General features: G+C 49.6%; 1 protein-coding gene across 7 annotated transcripts in view; it reads left to right on the top strand.

The window, feature by feature from the left end:
- The window catches only part of DAAM2 (dishevelled associated activator of morphogenesis 2), a 258023-nt gene extending 243013 nt beyond the window's left edge, over positions 1-15010 (top strand). For all 7 annotated transcript variants that reach the window (XM_039529310.1, XM_039529309.1, XM_039529311.1 and 4 more), the window contains 2 exons: positions 4756-4926; positions 7613-15010. In XM_039529310.1, the coding sequence (XP_039385244.1) occupies positions 4756-4926; positions 7613-7828 (387 nt within the window). In that variant the 3' untranslated portion in view covers positions 7829-15010. The remainder of the gene's footprint in view (positions 1-4755; positions 4927-7612) is intronic.
- Positions 15011-27367: the final 12357 nt, after the last annotated feature.

The raw sequence follows: 27367 nt of genomic DNA, 5'->3' as shown, positions 1-27367 counted from the left end.
TCAGACATGCTGATTCCCAGGGCAGTGGCCTGTCTTCTGGAGCATTCTGGCTCTTGTGGGTTCAGCCTGGTCAGCAATCTGATCAGTGATGTCTGGTCATGAGAGCTTGGGATGTAGTCCTAACCCCAAAGATGTCACTTGCAGCAGCATAGCACTTTCCTACACCAGAGGGGTGGAAAGGAGGGACCGAGTCAGAGAGAAAAATACCACCTGCTGAATCACCAGTACTACTTCCTGCAGCATACTGTGGTTTCGGTGGAGGGCTCTCATTCGAGTAATGGGCAGGCTGATGCTACTTATAGAAGCATTGACGAGATCATTAGAGGAAGTGATACGAGCTCAATCAATTTATTTGTGTCCATTCATTGAGAATGCAGCATTATGCCTATCAGGAACCGCACAATTACCTGCCACAAACAGGGCCCAAGTGATGAAGACTCGATGGCACCTTGGGGAATAGTTCACCTATCCATGAGCGGAGGGGGCAGGAGGTTCATGGCAAACCCATCTTCAGATCTCTGTGCCCACTGTAGAGGGGACTAAATGAAGGAGCCACCTGTAGTCCAGAATAACCTCCCAGAGTGTCTCTGTGGACTGGAGTTGACACAAGGAGGCATGAAATGCAGCAGAGCTGTCTCAGACGCTAGGGTGTGTGTAATTCACTATTTCAAATAAGATTAACGTGTCATTTCTCGGTAAGGCCGACAGCTATTGTAAAGAATTGTGACAGCCCAGGAGCACACAGCAGGCTCAGCCTGAGGCGCACACACACATGCAGAGTTAATGGGCAGCCAGCCGGGGATAAGCCGGGCAATCAGAAATTTCCACTTCAACAAGGAGGCCCATTGAGTGGTAATCACCCAGCACATGATCCTGACCATTTTACACTTCAAAGCTGCTTTTAAGGCAAAGGCTGTGGCAATGCATCACATGCTGCTCATGCACTGTAGGGTGAGCAATGGGAAAGTAATGTGTTTACAGTGGAGTGTCCTGGGTGGAGATGGTAAGTTCTGAGAAGCACTTGTTGCAAAACCGATACAGTTGGTAAGTAGAGCAAGTCCTAAAATAGAGGGGTGTGTTTAAAGGGTCTGAAGACAGCATGAGGTTTCCTTAGCATCCCATCTTCAGTGATACTTGCATTTAGAGTACTCTGCAGACATTAACTAACTAATCTTTGCAACTCCCATATGAAGTAGAGGATAGGGATCTACCATCCTCATGTAACACATGGGGAAACTGAAGCACAGACAGGAAAGTGACTAGCACAGGGGTAGTAAATTATTTTTTGTTAAGGTCCAAATTTCGTGGTCAAGGTATAGTCAAGGTCCAAACTCCAGAGAAAATAATAATAAAAAATAAGTAAATTAAGATTTTTTGGGGTCCGTTCAAAAGCGTCTAGCGGTCTGGATTTGGCCCGTGGTCCGCCTAATGACTGTCGCTGGACTAGCAGAAAGCCATATCAGTGGCAGAGTTGGGTCTAGAATCCATTCTTCTGGTTCATATTCCTCTGCTCCTACCACTTTTTCTGAGTGGGAACCAGAGAGAAAACATTTAATTAAATAAACCATAATTTTGTTTCATAGTTCATTTGTTACCTTTCATATAATTGTAGCTTGTATGTTTCTATTTCATATTTCATTGCTTTACAGTAAGCAAATGTGGCATCATGAGGTGTCAGAGTGCATCCAGGACAGTCCTTCCTCAACATTACTTCAAAATCTAGAACCAGTTATATTTATAAGACTCTCCAATAGTTATTTTTCTTTAACGAGGGTATTGTACCTTTAAGGAGACAGTGGAACTCTGTGACTCCATTTAGTGGGAGGAGCAATGACCAGAGCATCCCTGCTGATGAAGCAAGAGTAGCTGGTGCATGATAGCCGTTGGGCAAATGGCAGCAGGAGTGTAGAGCGTGTGCATGCAGGTTCCCCCCTTTTGAGGGCATTGAGAATGGCACTTGGGAACTACACATGTTATATGTAGGCAGGATTCAAGAGGCCCAGGAAAGGGGGGGACTAGGCAGTACTTATGTACTCTGTGGGATTTCCCCTCCACTGGTTTAAACCAGTTTAGTATTTGTGCACCATCTCACTCACCTTCCCAAAGTTCTATAATCCAGAGCAATATTAAGATTCATTCAATTTCTGCACTGGTGCTCCCATCCCTACCTACAAGAACCTCTGTGACAAACACTGACCTTGGCTAGATGTAATGACTGCCCATTGTGTGGTGTTGCCAGGGACTACACCCAGGATCTCCAGTGCTAAAAGCACAAGCTTCTGTCACTTGATCTAACAGAGCAACTCTTCCTGCTGGCAGCAGTAATAACCTCTTATCCTTTGTGATCTAGATACTAGTGAGAAGCTGTACAGAGTTGAGAATTTGGATTCTGGCCCACCTTTGAGTAAATAAGAGTCATTCTGGCAAATTTTGTGGGAGTTCAAAGGTCAGGAAATTGCCTAGAACAAGAGAGTGACCATTTTTCTGCATGTTTTGTGTGGGGAAGGAATGTCGCTGGTCTTGATTTGTGCCTTACTTTTTAGTTCTCTGCAAACCATGGCAATGAGTTAAACGGGAAAGGAATCCCTGACTAGATCTGTCCTCTGTTGTCATAGAATGTTCCGGGCTCTTTGTTCTGTGCGCGATGGCAGTGTCTGTGCACTACGGAGGTCTCCCCTCTTTCTTCACCCCTCCCCCTGGCCTCCATGGCTGATTGGCCTCTAATGGCAAAAAGAGAGAACTAAGCAAACGGATCTTCTTTTTCAGGTTCCAAAGGGGCTGTCTCCACAACCTCTGGCATGTCTCCCTGGGGAAGGGCTGGAGTCCCCCAAAACATATAATGCTTACTCTCTACCGTCATTTTCTAAATATATATCATAGAATCATAGAATCATAGAATTCAAGATCAGAAGGGACCATTATGATCATCTAGTCTGACCTCCTGCAAGATGCAGGCCACATAAGCCGATCCACCCACTCCTTAGCAAGTGACCCCTGCCCCATGCTTCGGAGGAAGGCGAAAAACCTCCAGGGCCATTGCCAATCTATGTCCAGAGATGGGGATTAAACTCAACACAACAGGCATCCATTGCCAGCCTGAATTTGCACCCTACAGTCTCTGATTCTCTTGTCATGCTCGCAACTTGTGCTGCTTGCAGCAAATTTTGTTTAATGTCAGCTACTCTGAATTTCTCTGTTGTTTGGGTTTTTTTGCCAAAAAGCAACTGTTTAAAAGAACTAGACTATTGCTGCAAACTGCTTTGCACGAGCCTGACAGGAAGAGCAAAGGAGAGAGGGAGTGTGGGGAGAATCGCAAAATTTCACAGGCAGCGCCAGAAAGAAACTGTTTCTTCATCCATTTTTGTTAAGGGATTTCTTTCCCCTTCAGTGCAGGTTGGGTGGTGGTGCTTATGCTGTTCCTCTCCCAATGTCAGTCCTAGTGCAGCCATCAGAGTTGCAGGGGCTTCTGAGGCTGGATCCCAGAGTTTCTCGCTCATTTCCTGTTTGGGCTACAAACTGCACAGCTCCTGGTCTCTCTCATGTTCTGTAAAAACACTCAAGTGGGGAATGGGCAGCTGGATTGTCACCCCATGGACCAGGACTGTTGTCATTTGTATTAATTGGGTGTGCACCTGAAGTACTCTGTAATGATCACATGCAGTGAATCAATAGCCTGCAAGAGTCATGGTGTGGTTTGACGGGGGTGTGTCTGTGGGGAGGGTATGAACATCTACACTGGGGGCGTGTGTAGATACGTATGTGTTGGCTGAGAGTGCCTATGGGTGCTAGTGTGTGCGTGGATCAGTGTTGGGAGCAAGAGTATCGTCGAGAGGGCGTGTGGCTCTGTGTGAGTATCGGCAGCAGGGCACGTGGGTGCGGGCGAGTTTATGGCTGTGTCCGAGTGGATGAGTATGATGATGTGTGCGTGTACTGCTAATGGCGTGTCTGTGTCAGGGCTGCAGGGCTCATGACCCAGAGCCAGGCTTTGCTGTGACTTCACCACTGCCAGATCAAGGCTGCCCTGTTACTGAAGTCATGCCAGTTGGCAGCCTCCAAATGCTTCCTATAGCCGCAGCATTCGCCTTGTAAAATACAGGCCACTTCTGATGTTTCCGCTCTCTTTTAAGTCCGCCTGGGAAAGCTGGCTGCTTTCCTTACCCTCCTCTCCTGCCCTGTCTGTTTGCAGCCTGGTTTCTGCCAGGCAACTGCTTTTATGTTTGCTCAGCGGTCTCCACAGTGAGGGATTACACCGCAAAAGGCCAATGACGGAACAGACTGTCATGTTACGGCAAGAGTCCCTTAACCCCAGCCAAGTTATCAATTGACCCAGAGGGGAGAGGTGGGGGAGGAGGCTGATTTGATCAGGCACAGTTTAGCACTCATTCCCTCATTGGTTACAGTGATGTTGCTGAAGTGTGGCTGGACAGCTGCTCTCTGAAATGACTCCGTGGCCCCCAGGCACTGGGCATTGGTTTTTTTTGATATGGGTGCTTAACTGGTGCCCTCCAAATCTGCCTGCAAATGCCAACTGGCTAGTTAGGGGAGCATCTTCTTCAGGGGTGACTTTAGGGGAGAGATCAAATGGGCTTTCCTTAGCTAGCAGGGGATTGCGGAGGTGATTTCCCATTGGCCACAAAAGAACCTGAAGGGGCTTGAGTGTGGTGCAAAGCCATCCCTAAGCTTTATCTCCTTGACCCCCTTGAACAGCCCCTCTAATTGCCATGCTCGTGTTCTGTTCTTCTCCCTGTCTGACAGTACGCCAAGGCACTGAAGCATTTTGGAGAGAATGAGGGCAAGATGCAGCCAGATGAATTTTTTGGCATCTTCGACACCTTCCTGCAGTCGTTCACAGAGGCCAAACAAGATCTGGAGAATATGAGGAAGAAGAAAGAGGAGGAGGAGCGCAGGGCACGCATGGAGGCCATGGTGAGAACCCGGGGGAAGAGGCATGGGGGAGGGGATGCCTCTTTCCTTGTTCTCAAGAGAACAGGGGCCAAGTGAGCCGATTCTCCTGCTCATGTTCCATCCCTGCCACTGCTTCAGACACCACCTCTCACTGTCTCCTTTGCTCCCGCAAGCCTGGCTCTCCTCCACCTGTCCCTCATTTCTCATCTCCTCTCCCGGCTGCTTGTCCTCCCACTCCCCGTCCTGCCAAAGTGCTCCTTGGCTGTGTGCTTTCCCTCTCACTGCAGGCCTTGTTATTGACACAGCGTTCTCAGTCATCAGGGGAAACATCTGGTGGCTGCCTTGAAATCCCAGGGCCGACAAGAGGGGCTTCCAGCCCTCAGGGATCTGTTCTGCACTCTTCTCCCCTGAAAAGGTCGTGCTGCCCTGTCAAACCAGGGCATGCTGTCCCAGCCCCCAAGCTGCCTTCTTGACATGTGGGTGCCTCCCTCCCCACACCTGGAGGTTGCCATCTGGCTATTGGGCTGCCTCCCCTGCACAGTCCTTCTTTAGGACTGATACTCCTGTTTTGAAGCACTTGGCACCAGATCCCCCTCAGTCCTGCCAACTGGGCTGCTTTCGTTCAGACTGGATTATCATCTGTTCTGTGCATGTCCCCGGACAGTGTGTTGTGACACAGGAGCACACTGGTGCCTGCCTTGCAGATACCAGCAGCCTTTCCCCGAGCTGCCCTCAATGCCTTGGTTACTCAGGCTGCCTTCAGCCCTGACAGGGCAGGGAGAACGTGCATGCATCATTGATTCTCCTGCTGGAACTCCGATGTGTGGGTCCCTGGGGGTTGGGGTGAACTAACCTCCCCCGTTCCTAAGGCCTGAGAACAGCTCAGCATTCCTCTACCTCCTTTTGTGCTGCCAGCACTTTAATTCCAGCAGCTACTGCGACCCAGGGCTTGCTTAGTAGGATTGCTGCTTTGAGCTTTTTTAATTATTATTTTTATTTATTTATGTTTAAAATACTCTGTTTGGCTTGGTTCAGAGGTGGAGGGGAGATTAAAGAGAAATCCCAGGACTTCAGCGTCATCCTTGGAGGTGCTGTACGAGGGGATTTAAAATGCCAGTACTTGGCATCGATTTATTAATGCTTAGTATTTAAAAGTGAAGTGGTTCATTGTTAAAGTGTGGGTATTGTAGGTCAGCAGCGCTGAAATGCCTCAACAGCCTGGGATAGCAGGGGGGCTGCAGGTCAGTCCTGCATGGTCAGTCCCAGGTGGGGGGCATGGGCAGAGCTATGTTTGGGGAGCCAAGGGCTAGGATGGCGTAGGGGGGAGGGGGAGGGAAGACTGCAGGTCAGGGGTGAGGGACATAGGCAAAGCTGTGTGTGGGGAGCCCAGGGCTGGGATAGCAGGGGGTGCTGCAGACCAAGAGTGTGGGGCACTGAAAAAGCTATGTGTGGTCAGAACTGGAATAGCAGGGGATGTTGCACATTAGGTTTATTTCCTGTGTAGGTTGGTGGAGGAGGGGTATTGTTTCCCCATGTCCCGTATTCAAACTTGATGGGATCCTTCTTTCCAGAAAATCTTTCCCTGTTGTAACCCACTTTCCTGAATGCCTCCCATCAGCCACCATGCTTCAGGGACGAGGTAGTGAATAGGACCCCTTCATTGACCCAGAGAAGGGTTGTAGTTGATCTATGGAGGTGCATCTCCTGCATCCCAGGGGCTGACACAGAGAATGAGAGCGTCGCGGTTGGGTCTGTGCATGTGGGACAGATCACCAGTCCTAACCCAAGGAGCCAGTGCAGGGAAGCTTAGATGGATGTTAGCGAGACAAACTCATATGGCCAGACTCCTTGCTGGTGTCACTCCAGGGAAGCAGGGCATCACCCAGGGAAGAACTCGGCTAGTAAACTTTAAAAAAATAATAATAATAATTGACTGTTCTTTTTTCATCACTGATGCTGTTAGTTGACTTTCTGCATCTTCTTCAAGTTGGACAGTGCAATTTGGCTGGTGGTCTTCACTTTTTGTTTATAATTGGCTTCTCTTTCTGGATCTTTCTGTTGACTTTGTGTTCCCATCACTGTAAGAGACTGACTCCATCCCAATGCATATGGTTTGATTGAATAACCACATTTCTATTCCTATTTGGGTTTATTAGCACACCCTGTGCTTAGTTTGGGGCCTAAGCTACATCTGTCTATACTCTCTCCTCTTTTCATCTATGGGCTGGACTGTAACCTTCCAACCCAGTCTGAATAAGGTGTAGCATGTAGCTGCCACTGCCCCAAGAGCAGGACATGAACCAAATTGTAACTCTGAGTTTGGTCTCCGCTTCTCCCTTGCTCCAGGAGGGAAGTATCTGCAGATTACTTGCTTCCCCCTTTAATGCTGGGCTGGGGCATTGGGGGGCAAGGAGGGGTAGACAAGGCTCCACCCAATCCTTACCCACCTGCACAGGAGAATAGAGGAGCAGCCCCGTATGGCTGCTATCCCCCCCACAGGCTCAGGCATAGGGTTTGAGGGGGTTTCTTATGCCTCCTTTCTCCTCCGTGTGCAGCAGGGCTCAGGACTGAGCCCCCCTCTGTAATCTAGCTTTCCACATGATGCCAATCACCGTAGTATCTTAGTGCCTGCTTGACAACGTCCCTTAACAATACGATATTCTGTCCAGCCCCAGCCAAGCCTAAATCCATGTGTCTTCCTCAACAGCTGAAAGAGCAGAGGGAGAAAGAGAGGCGACAAAAGAAAGCAAAGGCCGGCAGCATCTCCGAGGAGAGTGGGGAGTTCGACGACCTGGTGTCAGCCCTCAGGTCGGGCGAGGTCTTCGACAAAGACTTATCCAAGCTCAAGCGCAACCGTAAGCGTTCAGGGAACCAAGGCTTGGAGACGAGTCGGGAGCGGGCGGTGACCAAACTAAATTATTAACAACAAAAGGAAGGAGGGGACGTTAAAAGAAATAGAACAAACCCAAAGAAGATGATGACAAAGAACAACCGAAGAAAGATGAATGTGTGTGACAGCAATTGGCTGATGGTTGCCCCCAAGGGCTCACCCAGCCCGTAGCTAGAGATGTTACCTTTTCATGACCAACTTTCCTCCCCTCCCACACCTCCCCCATGCGCCTAATGTGGAATGGCTGTAAAAGTGCCTCTGTGGAGCCAGCAGGGTTTGTGACTGGGCCATTTGGATCATTGGCCGATTTGCTTCTGGGAGTCTTGCCTCCAAGCTCAGCAAAGGCCTATTGATGACAACAGGAAGCACTTGGGCCTTGTGGACCACTCGGCAGCTGGGGGAAGATCGTTCGCTGTGTGCCAAAGTACAAACAAGTAGTGTTCTCCATCTGTTGAGACTAAGCAAGACCAGTACGTCTCAGGCTGGCTCTGAACACACCTGACGCTTTCTCGAGATCTGGAGCAGCCTTCGGAAGTTTGCCATGGAGTTCCTTTCCGGAACTGGATTTACAAAGAGTCAGTGACGATGATCTCATGTACTGTGTATTTTTATTTGTGCTTTTGTGGCCTATAGTAGCCAAAGCAAATGATGCTCAGAGGGGAAGGACGGGGTCTGGAAATGAGACGGAGTCCTGGCTCGAAATCCAATAATATCAGAATTGATAAAACCATTTACAAAACTTTTTTGAATTCTTTTTTTTGGTTAAAGCCGTTTTCTGGAACCTGTTGAAGCTTCTAGGGATGTTCTAGAACCTGAAAAGTTGGGAGAGAGTGAAACACATGTTCTAGAATGGGTGCTCTGCGTTGGAGTCTAGAAAATGAATCCACAGCCGATCGGGGCCAGATCCAGATGCTCTTAGAGCCTACTGCCATTGCCCAAGGGTAGGAGGGTAATAGCCTCCCAGTGCTGATAATTTCATAGTGCTTTTGCATCATTTTGTTAGTGCAACCCAATGGAAATTGGGAACTGTATGGGATCATCACAAGGTCCTAAATAAAGACAGTCAAATGGGATCACTGACAATGGAAATGGGATATTTTTTTTTCCACTTGGTGCCAGCTACAACTTTATTGGAACGAACTAGAGCTTGCATCTAGGAAGTTGGCCTTCTCAGCAAACCCCTGCGGAAACCATAAAACATCATAATATGTGAAGATGTCAAAGGACAGCCATGTTCCCCAAGGTCTTTTCCACTTGGAAGATGGTGTTTGCAATGAAGGTGCCATAAACAAGACAGGAATTAAGCAGGAGGACACAGATCTAAATGGGTCGAGGGCTTTGAAAATTAGTGTTTAATAGGAATTTTTGTATTAAAAAATAAAAATGTAAAGCACACAGCCAAAAACAAACAAGGCAACAAGAAAGACACTGACTATTTTGTTGCTATTTCTGTTCACCTTCACGACTCTAGAAATGAGACTAGCTTATGCAGGTTGTCACAGTTTCATTTGTCTTGTCTTCCTTAAGTGAACTTTTTGGTTATCTTCCCACGGAGAGAAAAAGGAGGAGAAAGAAAGTAGTATTCTGGATGCGATACTAGATGAGAGAAAGAGACCCATCCTCTGCAAAATATGCATTAAAAAACAAACAGCAGGAAATCTCGTAGAATCTGGAGGAAGTCAGAAACAGCTCAGTTCGTCACTTTAATTACTTGGCTTTATTTTTCTCCAAATGTCACTTAATCTCAGTCTCAGCATTGAGTCTGCAGGACAAAACTCCGTGCCCCAGGCACACTGCCTGATCAGTATTATATTCAGACAACATCGGGGAAACACACTGTGGAGGTTCTCTGAACTCTTGGAAGGTTAAATAATTATGTAAACTATGGAGATAAGAAAAAAAGTTTAAAACTGTAATGTTGTTTACTGTATTTTGAGTCTCCCACCCTAGAATTTCCCTATTGATGACATTCCAGACCACTGCACCTTTGCAGAATACTCATGGTGAAGAGCTGGTATCTTACAAGAGCTGCATGCATTCTCCTTCAGTATTATTCCCTTCCCCCTTGGGGATTAGCAGTTAACAGAAATGTCCATTGTGGCAGACCCAGGCACCTTTTAGGAGAGAGATTTTGTATTTTCATACCGGGTTTTGAAAGTTCAAGGGAAAAAAACTTACATTTGTAAGCAATTTTTTAAAAACTCCAAAATAGATTTTTAAAAAATGTCTTTTGTAAATTACATTCACAAGCTTCTTGCTGTCCCCGTACTAGATCAGTGCTCTATTCCAACACTATTTTTTTAAAGCATGCCATATAACCCACCCTGTGAGAGCCATATGAGATCGTAATACGTGCCAAATTGGTATACATTGAGTTTAGTGTTTGGTAGTCTCCAAATTCCAAGTCTGAGATTTTTTAAGGATTATAAATATTGGGATTTTTTAACCTGGTTTATCTTCCCTGGTTTTAATGCTCACTCACTAATTCAGTTTAGTACCAAGGTCAGATTTCAACCCTGGTGTAAGCAGGTGTGACTCCATGGTTTCACTAGAGTTGTACCCTCTTGGCCCCCAGTCTAAGACTAATCCATTTTATAAGGAAAATACAACAGGGGTTGAGATATCAAAGAGAACTCAGCTCAGGGGAAGAGCCTTGAATTTGAGCTAGCATCTCCCCACCCTGTGCTTATCACCAGCAGGCTTGCGTTAGGCTTTCTGACACACTAGTCCCCTTGCACTGCCATGAATGTAGCAAAGGCAGAGAGGGGGAGGTTGTTACAAAGAAGCCCACTGTCCATTGATCAGAATTGCACAGTCCAGCCCAAGATTTGCAGAGATCTCTGTGCGCGAGAGTCGAAGGGAGCCGGTGAAATCTTCCAACTCCCAGACGGGTGCACAAAGCACATAGGGCTGTACCAGGTAGCTGTGGGCCGTACTCTGGATTTAGATTATTGTGACTGAAAAGCCTTCAGGAGCCCATAAATCGACTCCAGCTCCATTTTCTCAGCATCAAGTGTTTGTCTCTCTGATGCTGGATCAAGGCTGCTTTCTCCATCGTAAGGCGCCTTCAGCATGGTCCCCTTCTCTGATCACTTACCCCATAGCAAAATGTTCTTGGGAGGAGGCCCCTGGTGAGGTCTTGGACACACTTGCGTTGAGTCATGAAGGTTGGCAGCATTTCTTACCGCTGACAGGTGGCAACAGGGAGAAAAGCTTGCTAACATGTTCTCGTGTGATGCGAAGTGGCTGGCCACATGGGACGGGAGAGCAGCTGGCCCTGCCCTGGAACCCACCTTCATGCTGGGACCACTTTCCATCTTGATTTTAGACCTAGGGGTGCTGTGACTCAGTGCGACTCCCTTGTGCCGTTTAAACACAGCTCTCTGGAGAGCCGCTAACTGGCTAAGGAAGGAAAATGAAGGTTGTGCTGCCCTGCCTAGTCTTTGTTCTCAAGTGAATGAGTTTGTTTTAGCAGGGCCCCACAATTCACAGGATATGGGCTGTAATCACTGACACAGTGACTGGTGCTTGCTGTGAGACCGTAAGAACCCGTAGGAGCTCCGTTCTGGGCTTTTGGTTGGTGGTTGTTTTTTCCCTTGGCTGAGTCTAGGAGCCAGCGATTCCCAAGATTTGAAATAAAATGTCCATTTCCATTGAAGAAGAGGATACAAGTGTTGGAATTGAAGGGGGAGAGAGAGAGAACAGTTAAATGAGAGGGCTCAGTTTGCAGTGCTTTCCCAATCCCCCATCTTCCCCAATCCCTGGGATCTGCTCCCCCAGCTGAGACTTGCCCTGTAACGTCATAGGGGCTCTGCTGCTTCTCCTCCATCCCCTGTGCTCCTCTGTATCTTGGCTCAGCCCGACCCTGCAGCATCCCAGGAGCTGTCCCATCTCTACCTGCTCTGGTCCTAGCTCAGCCCTACCAGTCCACACTAGCACTCCTGCCATTGCAAGCACCAGTGGAGTGCACCAAGCTACAGCTGTGGAAGAGTTTCCCTGAAACAGTCAGGGTAGGTGTAGCTTCAGTTTTTCCCTTGTGGGGACCCAATGGCATGTTCACCTTAAGGGGATCAGCTGCAATCACGGGAGTCCTGCACATCTGTGGACCTGCCCTTGATCTCACAGCTCCAGGACTTGCTGCTAGAGCCCAAATCTTCTCAGCCATTGCCTTGGTAACCCCCAAGTGCCTCTCTGCTGTCCAGGCCTTGCTCCACCCCACTCCGATACCTCCAGGATCCTTCTGGGTAGGGATGTTTGTAGCGTGCAGCTGGCCCTTTTGGCTTGTTGTGCATGGAAGGAAAATAGGGGAAGAGCACCGGCATGGCTACAGACCTTCCTGTGTCCTACCATTCCATTCAGCCGCCTACAGGAGCTGCTCACACACAGCCCTGGGGTAGCATGTTGGCAGGTGGAAAGCAGCAGCCCACAGGAGGGCAGCTTTAAGTATCGCTTCTTTCTTAGCTTAACCAAGGCACCTCCTGAAGCCTTCCCAGCAGCTCTTTGAGTACTTAAACCCTACGCCAGCAAGAAGGATTCAACCACTTTCCCAAAGACCTTCCTGCCAGCCCCAGAGGGATGCTGACAATGGGCCCACTATGCACCAGCAAATCCCAGGGAAGGAAAGGCAATGGGAAACAGATCAGGAAGGCCAGGGCATGTGCAAGGTGCAGAGGACAAGCTTGCAGGAGAACCTATCGGGGGCAATTGCCAGTAGAGCTGGGATTTGGTTAATCCTAGAGTCATACTGGTGCAAACCTTGGCAGAGGCCTCAGGCAGTGAGAAGTTCTCCCACCAGGGAACCAGGTTACAGTGACGCAACATAGCTTCAACTTCTTCTGCAATGGGGCAGCTGTAAGGGGCCAGCCCGGCCCCAACAGTGGATAGGCTGAACAGACAGAGGTGTGTACCAATTGGCACTCTCCTCAGCTTTTCCCACCAGCACAGCTCCTCTGGATCCGTGGCAGAGTTTTCAGCCCAACTGCGAGTAACGTTGCCTGTCCCCCCCTTGAGCCAAGTCCCTCCCCTGGAGTCTCACTGCTACAGAAGAGTGTATCTTCTATCTCCTTAAATCTGGCCCCCAGGGTCCAAGTCCACCCTTAATTATCCCCATGGAAGCCCATTATTGTTAAGAGGGTTGCCCCAGGCGGCCACAGAAAAGTTATTAGCACAAGTGCTTAGTCAAGTCCCTCCCTGGCTCGCTCTCTCTGGTCTGGGTCACACTTCTGAATCAGTCACATTTCCAGAGACCAGGACAATTGACATCAAAGCAGCTCCACAACATGGGAGCAGAAAGGCCAGTCCACATTCTGCAGCTGACTGAAGATCCAGGCACCAAATCCACACCCAGCCCCAGTGGCGGCAGCAGCAGGACTAGTGCTTAGTGGCTAGAGACTTCCCAAGGGGAATATGGCTTGGGTGTTGTTCAGAAGCATGTCTGTAATGTGCTCGGGGTGTCCGAGGAAGCGAGAGAGGATGTGAGGGGCCTTGTGGGAAAGATACGGGGTGGGCATTTCTGTGACGGTCAGCCTCTTTGGAGGAATGTTTCCTCTCTCCAGGTGCGCTCGCACTCTGAGCTGGGTAGTGAAGGGGGAGGCGTGTGTCCGAAGTGTCTTTGAGGGGAATGGAGATGGGTTGTACAGTTCATGATGTACATGATGTATGCAGTTTTGTTTCTGGGTAATTTCTTTTTATTTTGGTTAAATGTTTTTAAAAAGAATTAAGGTTTTTAGGAAGTTCTAGGGGGAAGCTGTAAATCTGACACCTCTATTTATTTTGCCTTATTTTAGTTTGCTATGTTTGCATGTATGCACCGCACTACAGCAAAGACTATTGAGACTGTGCCAGGGCATTACACCAGCTAGCCGGTCTGCTTGGCAATTCCGGGCAGGGCTGCATGTCAGCAGTTGGAGGGGGGGAGGAAGGGAGCGTTCCCTGGGGTTTTGTATCCCCATTGGCCCATGCCTCCCTGAGCTTTTTCTTTTAGACCAACTACAGCTCTGTTACTTTCATGCACATTGTGATTTTATTTTATCTGAATCCCGAGCAGTGGGCTAAAAGGTATTAGCACTCTCCTCAAACTCCGCCCACAATCCCCAGTTCTGCCCATCATCCCAGTGGAGCAGGATGCTTCTACAAAAGTGCTTAACACAGAACAATGTTGTCCTTTACATTATCATCATTAGGCTTCAGAGTCAACAAGTTACTGAGACAGTCCTCACCACTCCGAGGTATCATTCTGTTCTGGCTGCAGTCTCTGGGAGGCAGCATTTATTTTTTTTTTTTTTTTGCACACTGGGGAGATTTTCTTTACAACTGTAAGGGTTAGATTTTTTTTGTTTTTTAATGTAAGTTTAAATCCTGCACATCTCCCATGGATTGGCTCCACCCAACTACTGATCCCAATGGGCAGTTTGATTAAGGCTACTTAATCCTTATGGGATTTGTGGCAAAAACAAAGCTGTCCACATTTTGCTTAACACAGCACCTGTGATCTCGTAGGGCTACATGTGTTTGCCAGCGCTGAACGGGGGCTATGGGTTCTCTGATGGTGGTGTCTTTTTAAGATACTTCGGAGAGTCATAAAGCCCTTCACTATGTTCTCATTCTTGGAGGAACGCGCTATAGATCTTTACGGCCAGATTCTTCTGTTAGCAGGATAAGTCCAGATCCAGTGTGGTCAAGTCAGTCTGCCCTGGATTTACACCAATATAACTGGGAGCAGCATCTGACTCCATTAGTTTGCTTTTGTGTTGCCTACAGCATGTTCCACAAATTCCATACAGTACATTGTTAGAAGGGCTTATCACCAGCTGCAAGCCCTCTGTGCCCAGCTAATGTCCCCCCTTCTAACCGCCATCTGGAAAGGCTTCCTAAAAAAATATCACAGTGCTGAAAGGAAACGTCAGATGTTTCAGATCAGTGCTTGCTCCTGCTAGGACCTCATCTCAGCCAGCCGTCTCACTTCCTTGCATTAGGTTAACTTGAAACTTGCTGGCCACTTTTGGATTCCCCCACATGCTAAATTAGAAGGCACAGTGCTGCCTGCAGGAGCTGGGGAGAGGTCCGGTGCTGCTGTAATGCCTTAGTGTATCCTCATTTCTTGGTCAGTTTAAGACTATAAATGAATTAAATGTAAAAAACCTGTAGTGTCCTTTTTATCTGCACCTTTTTATAAGAATATACTGTAATACTTAAAAAAAAATTAAAGATATATTGCCCCCACTTTGTTGCAGTGAATTATTTTATGGTTTAATTTTCCATGTGCTTTATTGGATGTCAGCTGGGCACATTTGATTGATAGGTGTGGGGGGGGGGAGGATGTTCTCAGGAAGAATCCCAGTTTTGGGCCCCTTCCTGGGAGGCACTGTCTCTCCATGACCTTTCTTGGGCAAGAAGACATGAGTGAGAACACTCTCTTTGGAGCCCAATGGTTACACAAGGTGTCCACTGCCCACTGTTGAGAGAGTACAGCCTTGTTTTCTGTTACCCGTCCACTGCAGGGATCTCGGTGCTGGGAGCAAGCAACGAACCAGGACTAGAACTTACGCTTCCCACATGGCATTGCTGAGTACTAGCCACCAGCCCAATCCAGTCTCCTCTTTGGAGGATTCTTTTGTTGGTAGCCCTTTCAAAGACCTATCATGTTCCATTCTATACATGAGAGGGAAGAGAGTTAAAGGCCCAGAGCCACAACGGTGCTGCAAGGCTGAATATTGCAACACTTCACTTTGCAGCACCTAGAAAATCACTGGAACAACACCAGGTGCCACAAAAGCGGAGTTAGCCACCAACCCTCTACAATGAACAGAGAGAAATAGGTGCCCGGGCTTACACTACAGGGTTAGATCAACATAAGCTGCCTTGTGTTGACCTAGGTGTGGAAGTGTCTTCACTTCAATTTGGCTCCCACTGACGTAAGTGCCCCTCTACACTGATTTAGTAACACCGCTTCCCCGAGTGGTGTAGAGTTATAGTCAATGTAGTTAGGTCGATGCGTGTCAGTGTAGACAGCGTTGCTTACGTCAACTGTTACTGGCCTCCAGGAGCTGTCCCACAATGCCTCACCCTGAGGATACAATCAATACAAGAGCTCCTGGTGAGGACACACACCGCTAACACCAGGAGCCAAGCGTGCATGCACACAAGTGATTTAATAACTGCAGTGGCCATATGCCAACATAAGTTCAGTCCATATCATTTTGTAGCGTAGTGTAGCAGTGCCTTCTCCCAGCCCCTCCACAAACGCAGTCAGAGACCAACTGAAGTGCAGCACCCGTGTCCTTTTATTGTTTGTGTCTGTTCCCACCACCTATTATGTACAGCTATTTACAGAGACCAACACTCTGGGAGACTAACTTTCCAGCCAGCAAGGATCTAGAGCCCACACTCCTCCCTTTCCTGTCTCTCCCTGCTTCCTGTCTCTTAGCCAGCTTTATAGGGCAGGCTGGCTACCCAGGCCTGCAGGTGGACCCACTCTGGTAATTAGGGCATGGCCCCTCAGCCAGCCCAACTACTACCCTTCTTCCCCTGGAACAGGGCTAACAGGGGCCTGGCTTGTTTCTCCTAGCCAGCACCCTGTTCCACATAGACATGGCCTAAGACTAATATCCCCCAAAGCCAGCGCACAAGGTGAGGAGCTGCCTAAGCTAGCCCGTGGGAGATGCCGATAAGAAGGGTGTATCCTAAGGCCTGCCCCTCTTCTGGAGCTATGCACCCAAGTTGTTTCTTATGAGAGTAAATTAGGCCTCTGTCTACCTCCACTCAAAACAGCTGGAGGAAGACATGGTGTCACTGCCCACCTTATAATTATTGGCCAGTGCTTAGCGTTTGTTCCTGGGGTAGGAGAGACCCAGGTTCTCCCTGTAAGAAGAGAAGGGAATGGAAAGGATTATGAACAGGAGTTTCCTACCTCTCAGGAAAGTGCTTGAACCCCTGAACTATGGGATACTCTCATGTGAGGCTCCCTCAGTCTCTCCGGTTGAAGCTGTTTCACTTTGGCTAACTAATAATTGGAGCAGGAGAACTGGACCTGGGATCTCCCTCCTCCACAGGACTATAGCGCTATTCTGTCTCTGGCCCAAGGCCTCTTCATTAGTTATCTGCAAAGGAACAGCTTCAACAGGAGAGACTGAGGGAGATGCCCCCCCGAATATCCCATAGCTCAGTGGTTCAAGCACTCAACTGAGGGGGGGGGGGGACCCCTGTTCAAACTCTTTCCCTCCCTCTGGCATAGAGAGGGGGAAGTGGACAGGGGACTCCAACACAAATAGCCTAACTACAGGGCTCAAAGTTATAAGGTGAGTGGCGGTGCTGCTGCTAGATTTTGAATGGGGTCTGATCTGTTGGATGTGGTATGAGCATCCCCCCTGGATTGGGCCCCACATAGGAGACAGGTGCTTCTCCTTTTTCTCTTCCCCCTGCCTCCCTTTGGGTATTGCCTCGGGGCTTAAGTTGAAGCTAGGCAGCTGGGCACTTAAAGAAAGACACCAGGGCACATACGCCCAGGCAGCCCCTTTTACCCTGAAAATGTAGGTGGCAGCTGAGTTTAGGTGCCTAGGGGGCTAGGTAGCAGCCAAGAGGGAGTTTTGTAGATCACAGTGGAGCTTAAAAACTGGAATTAGGTGCCTAAATACCTTTGTGGGGCTGGGCCAAAGATGATATGGGCAGAGTCCCTAAAGAGTGCTCTTCCCTTTACTCACCATGCCCAAAGCTAATCCTGCCTCAGAGAGCTCCCAAGCTGTCAGGCCACAGTCCCAGCAACAGTCAGAGGAAGGGGAAGGGAGTACAAGGCTTATGACCCAGGTCACAGGATCGCTTGCTTAGCTAAGCATCATCTTGATGGCGATGACAAGGACAAGGGAGTGACCCCAGCTGAAAGGAAAGGGTCCTCACCAAGGGGGAGGAAGCTTTTCAGGATGGGGGTGGGGAAGACTGTGAGGGCAAGAGGCACAGAGGAGGAGGAGGGAGAGTGGCACAGCAGCAGGAGGGCAGAGGAAGAGACAAGCTGAATGGTGGGTACTTCAAGGGGGAATAGGTTGGAAGATGCAGAAATGGAAAATTATGAGGCTGTGGCTTAGTCAGAGGCAGGGGCGGCTCTAGGAATCCCACCGCCCCAAGCAGGGCGGCGCACTGCGGGGCGCACTCTGGCGGTCGCCGGTCCCGCGGCTCCGGGGGACCTCTGGCAGACGTGCCTGCGGAGGCTCCGCTGGTCCCGCGGCTCCGGGGGACCTCCTACAGGCATGACTGCGGAAGGTCCGCTGGAGCCACCTGCCGCCCTGCCGGCAAAATGCCACCCCAAGCGCGCGCCTGGCGCACTGGGGTCTGGAGCCGGCCCTGGTCAGAGGCTAAGTTCTCTCACCCTGCAACACTGAGAGCCTCCCTGGGGCTTGAGGGGGGCATCTGATTTGCATCAAAAATGCATTACATGATTTCTCCCAGTGAAATGCACACAGCTGTCATCTGTCTGCACATAAACCTCCCTTGCTCTGGGAGGAGGAATGGCTTGTTGGCTATGCTCATCCTTAAACTGCTCTGGGCTACATGGTAAGCCCTCTAGCTGCTTGTGTTTGGCTCCTTGGATCTGGTTTCATAACCTAATAACGCAGTACGTTCCAACAGTAAACTTCAGGTGAGGTCCTAGGGCATTTCAAGCAACACAGAGACTGTTGGATCTGGTAGGCCCAGCGTTAACTCACTGCTATTGTCTCCTGCAGCTTTGCACCCACACTGGTGGAAGCAGTTAGGATAATGACCCAGGGTTCCAGGCCAGGAGCAATCAGGAGCTAACAGTTTCCACCAGGGAGCTCTTTCTAGGCCTACTAGGAGGTATCAGGCTCAGGCAGCGTAGTTGGCAGGGAGCAGACTAGAGCATGCTCTCTGGGGCTAGCATTTTATTTTCTGCTTGTTAAATGTTCTCTGGATTTCTGTGTTCAGCTCATCCTGCCCTCCCTGTTTTACAGCTGCAAGTAGGCAGGGCAAAGACTCTTTCCCAAGGTCACTCCGGAAGCGAGTGGCAGAGCTGGGAACAGAACCCAGCCTCCCTGTCCCCATTCTCTAACAGCCAGGCAAGCTCTCTGCATAGTTAGAAAGGGCAAACCACATCTTTCTACTCAGTGGCCATCAAGCCTTGAAGGGCTCGTGTTCCAGCTGCTTTAGTTAAGTGCAGCATTGTCCGCGTGACAGAAAAAGAGAGAGACAAATGTCCTGTTCCAACTGTGCTTGTGGGCTGAAACATTCTGATATCTGGTTTGGGAGGGAAAGGACCTGGCACAGAAACATCTTCCAGCCTCTCCTCATGATGTCCCGGTCTCGTCTCTCCAGATCAGTGCAGGGGATAGAGGTAAGTGCCTCTGCCCCACAGGGGCCGTATACTAGAAATGAAATCAGACCCAGGCATGAGCTGTCCCAGTGGTTGGCGGGGAGGGGGTCTGTACACTAGCCGAAGGGCGCTGGAATCTGTGCTGCCTTTCATTCTCCCTGCCTTTACCCCTGGCTCACCCCTGAGTCGCAGGTGGATCTCTTATCCTCAGACAAGTAGAGGGTGGTGTGGAGGTGGCTGGAAGAGCTGTCTGAGTTTTTGGGAGCTGAGCTTGGGCCACAAAAGACCATGACTAATGGCTTTTTGAGGCTTGAACTGTGGTTTGAAGGCTGTTGTGCTAGATGATTTTCTTGCTGCAGTAACCAATGGGCATTTTGAAGTAGCTTTTTGCTGCCTTACTTTGAGATGTTTTTTCCTCTGTTAGTCCCAGTTTGGGCAGAGTTCTGTTGGGGAGGGAGTTGCTTTCCTTTAGTTAGTCCTGGCTCAATCTCATCAGTGTCTTTCTAGAAGGTAGCGGCAGATGTGAAGGTTGGGCTCTCCTGTGGTGTTATGTGATTATTTGCTGGCACCCATGTTCTTGCCCTGGGTATCTGGGCTGCTTGTCACCCAATATCACAGCTGATGCCTCAGCGTTGGAGACCACTGGCTAACTGGGCCTGTGCAGGGGATCCCACATGGGTTCTGTCTGGGCTGGAGCTTGGCTGGGGAAGGCATGTCTAGCACAACAAAGGACACAGGCATTGAAATCTTAAACATTACAAGAAAAGAGCAGAACGTTTCTCTGGTGGATGTTGTGGTTGGGGGGGGGGAACGATGGCCCACTACTTAGGGTGCCAGTTTGGGGGACTTGAGTGCTTTTCCACTCTCTGTCACAGACTGCCTGTGTGACCTTGGGAAAGTCACCTAATCTCTCTGTGCCTGTTACCTGTCTGTAAATTGGGGATAACAGCCCTGCCTCAGAGGGTGTTGTGAGGATAAACATATAAAGACGTGAGGTGCTCATACTACTGTCGTGGGGGCCATATAGGTACCTTAGAGCAGGGGTTCTCAAACTGGGGGTCATGACCTCTCAGGGAGTTGTGAGGTTTTTACATGCGGGCCTCAAGCCAGGAGCCCATGGGCAGAATTGGGGGGCATGGGCGTATTGCCCCCTCAAACTGCCTGGCTCTGAGCAGTGTGAGGCAGCTGCTGCTCTGGCTGGTGCCATGGAGTGGGCAGCTGCAGCGTTCCCCATCTCCTGCTGGTGCTCAGGGTTGCAGCTTCTCCTCAGTTCCCAGCCCCAAGCAGCCAGTAAGAGCTGCCAGGGTGGGGGGACCTGGCTTGGGGGCCATCAGAGCCTTTGGGAAGCAGCAACTGCGGGGGGCTCCCAGCACACAGTCCCTAGCTACCCCTCTCCCTGCATCCTGAGCTACCCCCAGCCCACACACAGCCCCTATTGACCTTCTACCTGCCCCCTAATTTCCCCCCCTCCGCCTGCACACAGCCCCTAGCTACCCCCTCCCTGCACTCAGAGCTACCTCCCCCACCGGCACATAGCCCTGAGCTAGCCCCTTCTTGCCCCACACCCACTATGCCTGTGGGCCCCCCCCGCCCTGCCCCTGGGCCGGAGCCCGGATCATTCCCCCGACCGGTCCCTGGAGTGTTTATGGCATGTTGTGGGGGAGCTCAGAAAGGAGAAAGTTGAGAAGCCCCTGCCCTACAGGCTGAAGCCCTCTCTGGTTTAAGGGTTTAATCTGCCATGTCCCTGTATGCATAGAACAGGCAGCAGCCCTGCAACCCTTCATTCTGCTGCCCTGGGATGTGGCCTGTGAGGGGAGCTCGGCCTTTTAAACAGGGAAGAATTTAAGCACCGTCTCACTGGCCCGCGTGCCTTGAATGAGGCCCCTCGTCAGCCTTTGGGCTCGATTATACAACTCTTAGGTGGGGATGGGCGAGGATCCCATCTCCTGTTGCCCTGTGTTCAGGGCCTGTGGCTGGACATGGACACTGGAAGGAGACAGGCTATGCCCCTGTTTGAGAGACACCATTCCTGAAGTCACTGTCTCCTAGTGTTTGCCTTAGGAGACCTCCCATGTAATAGCAAGATCTGGGCTTGACCCCCAGCTCGCCCCCCACCCCCATCCCAAAACACCCTTTTATTTTCAGGGTTTCTTCCAGACAGACAAGCCTGGCCTCTTCCTGCCCATTTGGGGCCAGGTTTCTGCCCGGGGGGTTGTGTGTTCTGGGTGGTGGTGTGTGGAACTAAAATTCAAACATCATAAATAATCCAGCCATGACACCGCCGGCTTTGTCGACACTGGCTCAGCCCCATTCCTAAGCCTGTTTGAAAGGAAACATCAAGACGGGCCCTCCAAAAGGGCTAGTCTTGCTGTGGTAAGAATAAATATTTGTGCTTCTCTCCCAGGGCCGATTTCCTCATGTGTTTAATTAACGAGGGGAAAGCTTAGCTCCAAAAGACCAGCTCCAAAAGCCCTTTCCAGCCACGATCAAAGGATGCAACATAACATGAAGACAATGAGTTCCATCTCACTTACTGCATCTCCTGCCCGGAGCTGAGGGACTGGAGGACCCCTTGCTGGGAGATGACACTGGTAGGGGGCCAATGAGGGCTTGACTTGTGCACTGAGATTCCCATGCTACTGGGATCACTTACAGCCGCAGCTGCAGAAAGAGGAAAGCATGAAAAGGCTGCAGGTGACAGCAAAGATGTGAGACTTCTGGGTTTTCCAACCACACCTCACCTTGTGAGGTAAGGAAGTGGGGCTGCACACCAGCCACTGACACCATCATCCTGGTGTACCCGAGGGAGCACAACTGCTTCCCTTCCACTCCTGCCCTACAGGCCTCTGCTGCCAGAGTCATTTGTAGCATTAAAGTTTCCGTGCTCTCTGTAGACCTGTAGCCAGAATAAGGTGACTCACTCACCAATGCATGAGCTGGTCCAATTTCATCCAGCAGAGGGCACTCTTGTTCACATGCCTCACCATGCTAGTTTGTTGATTACAATTCGATCTATGGATTGCTGCTATTATTGAACAGCTGTGTTGTGTTAGTGCAGGGGTAGGCAACCTATGGCATGTATGCCGAAGGCGACACGCAAGCTGATTTTCAGCAGCACTCACATTGCCCGGGTCCTGGCCACCGGGTCCGGGGGGCAGAAGGGGCTCTGCATTTTAATTTAATTTTAAATGAAGCTGCTTATACATTTTAAAAACCTTATTTACTTTACATACAACAATAGTTTAGTTGTATATTATAGACTTCTAGAAAGAGACCTTCTAAAAACGTTAAACTGTATTACTGGCACGTGAAACCTTAAATTAGAGTGAATGAATGAAGACTGGGGCTGGGCACACCACTTCTGAAAGGTTGCCGACCCCTATGTTAGTGCCTAAAGCCTCTAAAGCTTGATAGGGGGCTATCAAGCGATTTCTCCTCTCTTGCTCTTTCTCACCTCACATCTTCTCTTCTCCTTTGTGTGTGGCTAATCTTCATACTAACCAGAAAGAGATGTAGCTCCCAAGGGGCTGTTGCTATCTCCTTTAGCGCTGCTGCTGCAAATACAATGTGAAACAAGAAGTGCCTTGAGGAAACTAGGTGAAAACTGCAGCCTGAGTCATGCTGCAGCATCAAATGCATTTAGTGGCAGTCAGCATCTCCAAGTACAAAGCAGCTGTTACTGATGGAAGAATCCTAGTGAGGGATGGTGGGATCAGAGCTGGTCCTGATTTTTTCTAATATCTGTGACATCTAGCTATGTCCCCTGAAGGCTGAAATTAATGCACAGGCTTTCTTGGGAAAACTGGAGCCTGATCCATGGAATGCTGATGGGTCCCCCTCCTTGAGTGTCTGTGAAGGCCCTGAGCCTGCATGGGCCTACAGCCATATGGAGAATTGGACCCTTGCACTGAAACCAAAAGTAAATAGTGACTAATTTAAAATGAATACAAGGAAATGCCACATTATTCAGCTGTGGGACTCACTGCTGCAGGATATTACTGAGGCAAATAATAAGCAATTGCCATGAAGGATTTGCTATTCATATGAATAAAATAGTATCTCTAAGTAAACGAGCTGGGGGAAAAAAATCACAGATAAACAAGCTAGGGCCAGGAAGAAATATACTTCACAGCATATTATCATCCAGGTGCATGATATATGAAGGACTTATGCTTTCCTGTGTAACATTGAGCAGGGGTCACACAGGAGCAGGTGGCACATTGATCTGTCTTAATATGGCAAATCCTATGCATTGTCTCATCCCTGCCAGGTTTTTAGGGATTATGTCAGTGAAAGCATCAGCCTGGGAAGGTGCGCATAGAGTTGCCATGAGGATCACCGGCATATATATGGATACAGGCAGTGAATTACTTCCACAGAGTTACGGGCTTTAGCGTAGTGTATGTGCATAGAAGAGGGTTGTGTCTGTCCAGAATCCTGATCCTTGTCCCTATACAGCTGAGAAAGACACAAGCATGTGGCTCACAATGGGTTTTGGGTGGTCCAAATAGCTTTGGCAACACCAGATTTGTCTGGGTAGCAAGGATTTCATTAGATAGGGGAGACCTGCTTCGGTCTGTTAGGCACAGACTCTGGCTAGTCAGCCGATGTTGGGTTTCTAGGGACAGACCCTATATTTTACTATCCTTACGAATAACAAAGTTACTGCTCCCCACCAATCCTTGAAATGATGTCAGAGGGATAAGGGTGTCATCTGGCACTCCAGCTGTTTCCTGGGGTACTACCATTCCCATCTCATTCCCACAGCCGTGCTCATACTTTTGGGCACTTCTTTGTCATTATGTAGCCTTGGGACAAGGGGTCAACATCTAACTGGCATCTCTCAGCAGTCCTGCTCCACCTCTTGGCAGCTTGCCTTGCAGTGTGATCAGCCAGAGGATGGGGGGGGGGGGGTGACCTCTGGCTGTGACACAGGCTGTAAAAGTAGTGACAGGTCACATCAGCTTCAAACAGACCCAAGGAGCAGCCCTCACCTGGGACCAGTCATGCTCTCATTGTGAGGGATGGAAAATGGGACCCTACTGAAACCCCAGGACCATATGTGAGCTAAAATTTCCTGGGAAAATAGTGTGCCGACTCCGGGGTGCTCTGGGGCTGGAGAACACATGGAAAAAAATTGGTGGGTGCTCAGCACCCACCGGCAGCTCCCCGTGGCCCTGCCCCATCCCCCTGCTCCTGCTTGCCTCTGCCTTATCTACAAGCGCGCTGCCGCGTCCTGCTTCTCCCCCTTTCCTCCCAGCGCTTGCACCACGAAACACCTGATTCATGGGGCAAGAAGGGAGGGGGGAGGAGGAGGAATGCAGCATGCTGGGGGAAGAGGCGGGGCTGGGACGGGGATTTGGGGAAGGGATCCAATAGGGGCAGGGAGGGGTCGGCGTTAGGGTGGGGACTTTGGGGATGGGGTTGGAGTGGGGGTGGGGAGGGGGTGGAGTCAGCGCGGGGCTGGAGAAAGTTGGCGTCTATGCATTGTGTACATCAATGGAGTGACTCTGTCGTGAGTGTGGGAGTTAGGCACACACTGTCCCCAAGGGCAGGTTATTCGGTTCATTCCTCTCCAGCCTCCAGTACTAGCCACTGCTAAAGACAGGATACTGGACGAGGCGACCACTTGTCTGATGGGATTTGGCAAGTCTTATGTTTACATTATTCTGCTGTAACTGCGCTTGCAATGTGGCCCAATCTGCCTCCCAGCTCAGTGGGTGTCACATTGTGGTAGAATTCTCCCAGTGCACACAAGGAACACTCCCATCCTCTATGGTGATCTCCTCCTCCCTTCTTAGCTCCCCAGTTCCTTTTGAATCAGTGAAGATGTCCCGGGCCCTTGTGCCCCTGCCTGTGCGCCCCCCCGCCCCCAGCTTGGAGGGTCAAAGCTGCATCTGGAACCAAAGGGACTATGTAGCGTTTCACCACAAAAGCCACTCTCCAACTGTGCTGATATGAAGTTACAACTACAGCTGATTGTGGCCGTGGTCCTGGGGCGCTTGCTCCGCCCAGCATCTGAGTCTCGGCACTGGGAGCCACCAGCAGGCATGTCCCAGCCTTGCAGTGGGGTCAAAAAGAGAAACTCCAAACTTGCAATCTTAGCCTCTCTCCTAAACAAGATTCCTTCTTTGATGGGGAGTTGACAATTGCTTAACAATCTCCTCCCAGCCAAGGTCAGGGGTGCTCGCCCAGCACAACCCAAGCTTGCCATGTGGTGGGGGTGGGGAGGAGGACAGGGATTGGGTCTGACATTAAAGCAGCTTTACCCTTTACTTTTTAACCCTCTCCAAAGCCCTAGGTCCAAACAACCTTAAGCAGCAGGAGATTGGACCCAGCTCAATCCTGTGTAGCTCGGACCCAGCTCTAGTTAGGACAGAAATCACTATAATTATGGCTGAATGGACCAATGGAATGCAGGGATTCCCTTAGTACCATCCTCTGCCTTTCTATAGCATCTCCCATCAGTCTTTCAAAGTGCTTTACAAACATTATTTAAGCTCTGTGGGGCACACATGGCTATAGTATCTATGTACCTCACAAACAATAATGGACTAATCTCCACTATGCCCCAAGGTATTATCCCCATTGAACAAATGGGGAATCGAGGCACAGAAATGTAGACTCAAATTTGCAATCATTTGTCCTCAGTATTGGGGTGCCCGATGTATCCTGCTCAGGGCTTGATTCGTCCAAGGTGTTGAGCCCCTTCCGTGGCCGTTGGGAGCACTCCGAACTTCCGGAAATCACATCCTGGCTTTCGAAGGCCAAGCACCCAGGAACATGAGGAACACTCAGTGAAAATGCAGATTTAAGTGACTTGTAAGGAACTCGGTGGCAGGGCAGAACTGCTATCCAGTTCTGCTGGGTCTCAGGCCAGTGTCTGAACCATGGGGCTCTCCTGCCTCTTCCCGGCTCAGTCAATACACATCTTGCAGCGACTACAACCAATGAGGCTGGGGATACGTGCACATCTCCTCTACTCCACAGCCCTGATTCGCTCCCCCAGCAGGTCCAGCCTGTGCACTGAATGAGGCTGACAGGCAAAAAATAGCATGTGCTCAAATAGTTAATGACGCCTCATAATGCGTATGCACAAAGGGACCAAATGAAGATTGCACAGCAAGCGTTGCCTGGTATGTCCTATCTTCTGAGTGCTTCCCCTGCCCCCAGCCAGTTGGTTCCTTTTTAGACTCTGCCTTATTCTCTTCCCGCTGTTCTCCGCTCCCCACTTCTCAATCTCTCAGCTCACCTCCCCCTTCTCCCCGGCCCTCCCAACCACTCAGTATCTCTGGCCTAGTTGTATAGTCTCCTTGCCACTGGACTGAGAACAGGCACTACAGCAGCCTCTAGTGGCTGGTAGTGGGAAGTACAGCTCCCCCCAGATTGAGAGAGAGGCACACACAGAGTGGAAGTGTAAGGCTCCCACTATGTCATGCAGAAGTGTGCCAGGGCTTGTGTAAGTGCCACTGGAGACTCATAACAAAAGCTGTGGAGTTTTACCAGTAAGTTTTCCCCCTTCTGTGCATTTGTTTGGCAGAGGAAAATACAGCACGATTCCAATTGTCCAGTGCTAGGACGTGGGTGTGCGGGGAGTGGCGATCAAATTCCTTCCTGATCCCTGCATAGGTCAATTCCTGGTCTAAAACACGAAATCCCCTTGTCTGCAGTTGGCCATGAAGTTCTTGAACCAAACACTGCAGCAGTGAGGGAGGGCGTGACGCCAGACGGTGAAACTGAGGATAAACAAAAGAGAAAAATAGACTGGCTCATTCTCATTGGCTAAACAGAAAAATGCCAAAAGTAAACAGATGGCATAAATGATTAAACGTAAATCAAGATTTTCTAATTATTTTGCTAATACTCATCTGAGGGGATGTTAGTAAAAGTGGAGGGATATTTAGGTTTTTTTTTTTTTTTTAAATTGTTAACCTGAAAGTCTCTTTGTAACGTAGATTAGCAAATTAAACTTTGCAACTAAGAAGAGCTAGCTGGAGCCTGCTTTAAGGAAACCTGTACTATGGACATAGGAACTACAGAGAAGCTTTGGCTAGATTAGCTAGGAAACCAACGTCAGAAATGTGGCATGTCCCAGTGAATTGCACATATGATTTTTTCCCGATTGCACTAAAACTCTGGGTCATCCAGGGATTCATAAGTAACAGATCCATGGGGGACAAAGCCCTCAACTGGTCTGCTGAGAAAGAAGCAATTGCTTTATATGCTCATCCTGTTGGTTTTGTTACAGCAAGTTG

Source organism: Mauremys reevesii, linkage group 3 (genome assembly GCF_016161935.1).
Source record: "Mauremys reevesii isolate NIE-2019 linkage group 3, ASM1616193v1, whole genome shotgun sequence".
In the NCBI taxonomy this organism is placed as follows: domain Eukaryota; kingdom Metazoa; phylum Chordata; order Testudines; family Geoemydidae; genus Mauremys; species Mauremys reevesii.
The sequence above is the reverse complement of the archived record's forward strand: the minus strand, read 5'-3'. Positions and strand labels throughout refer to the sequence as shown.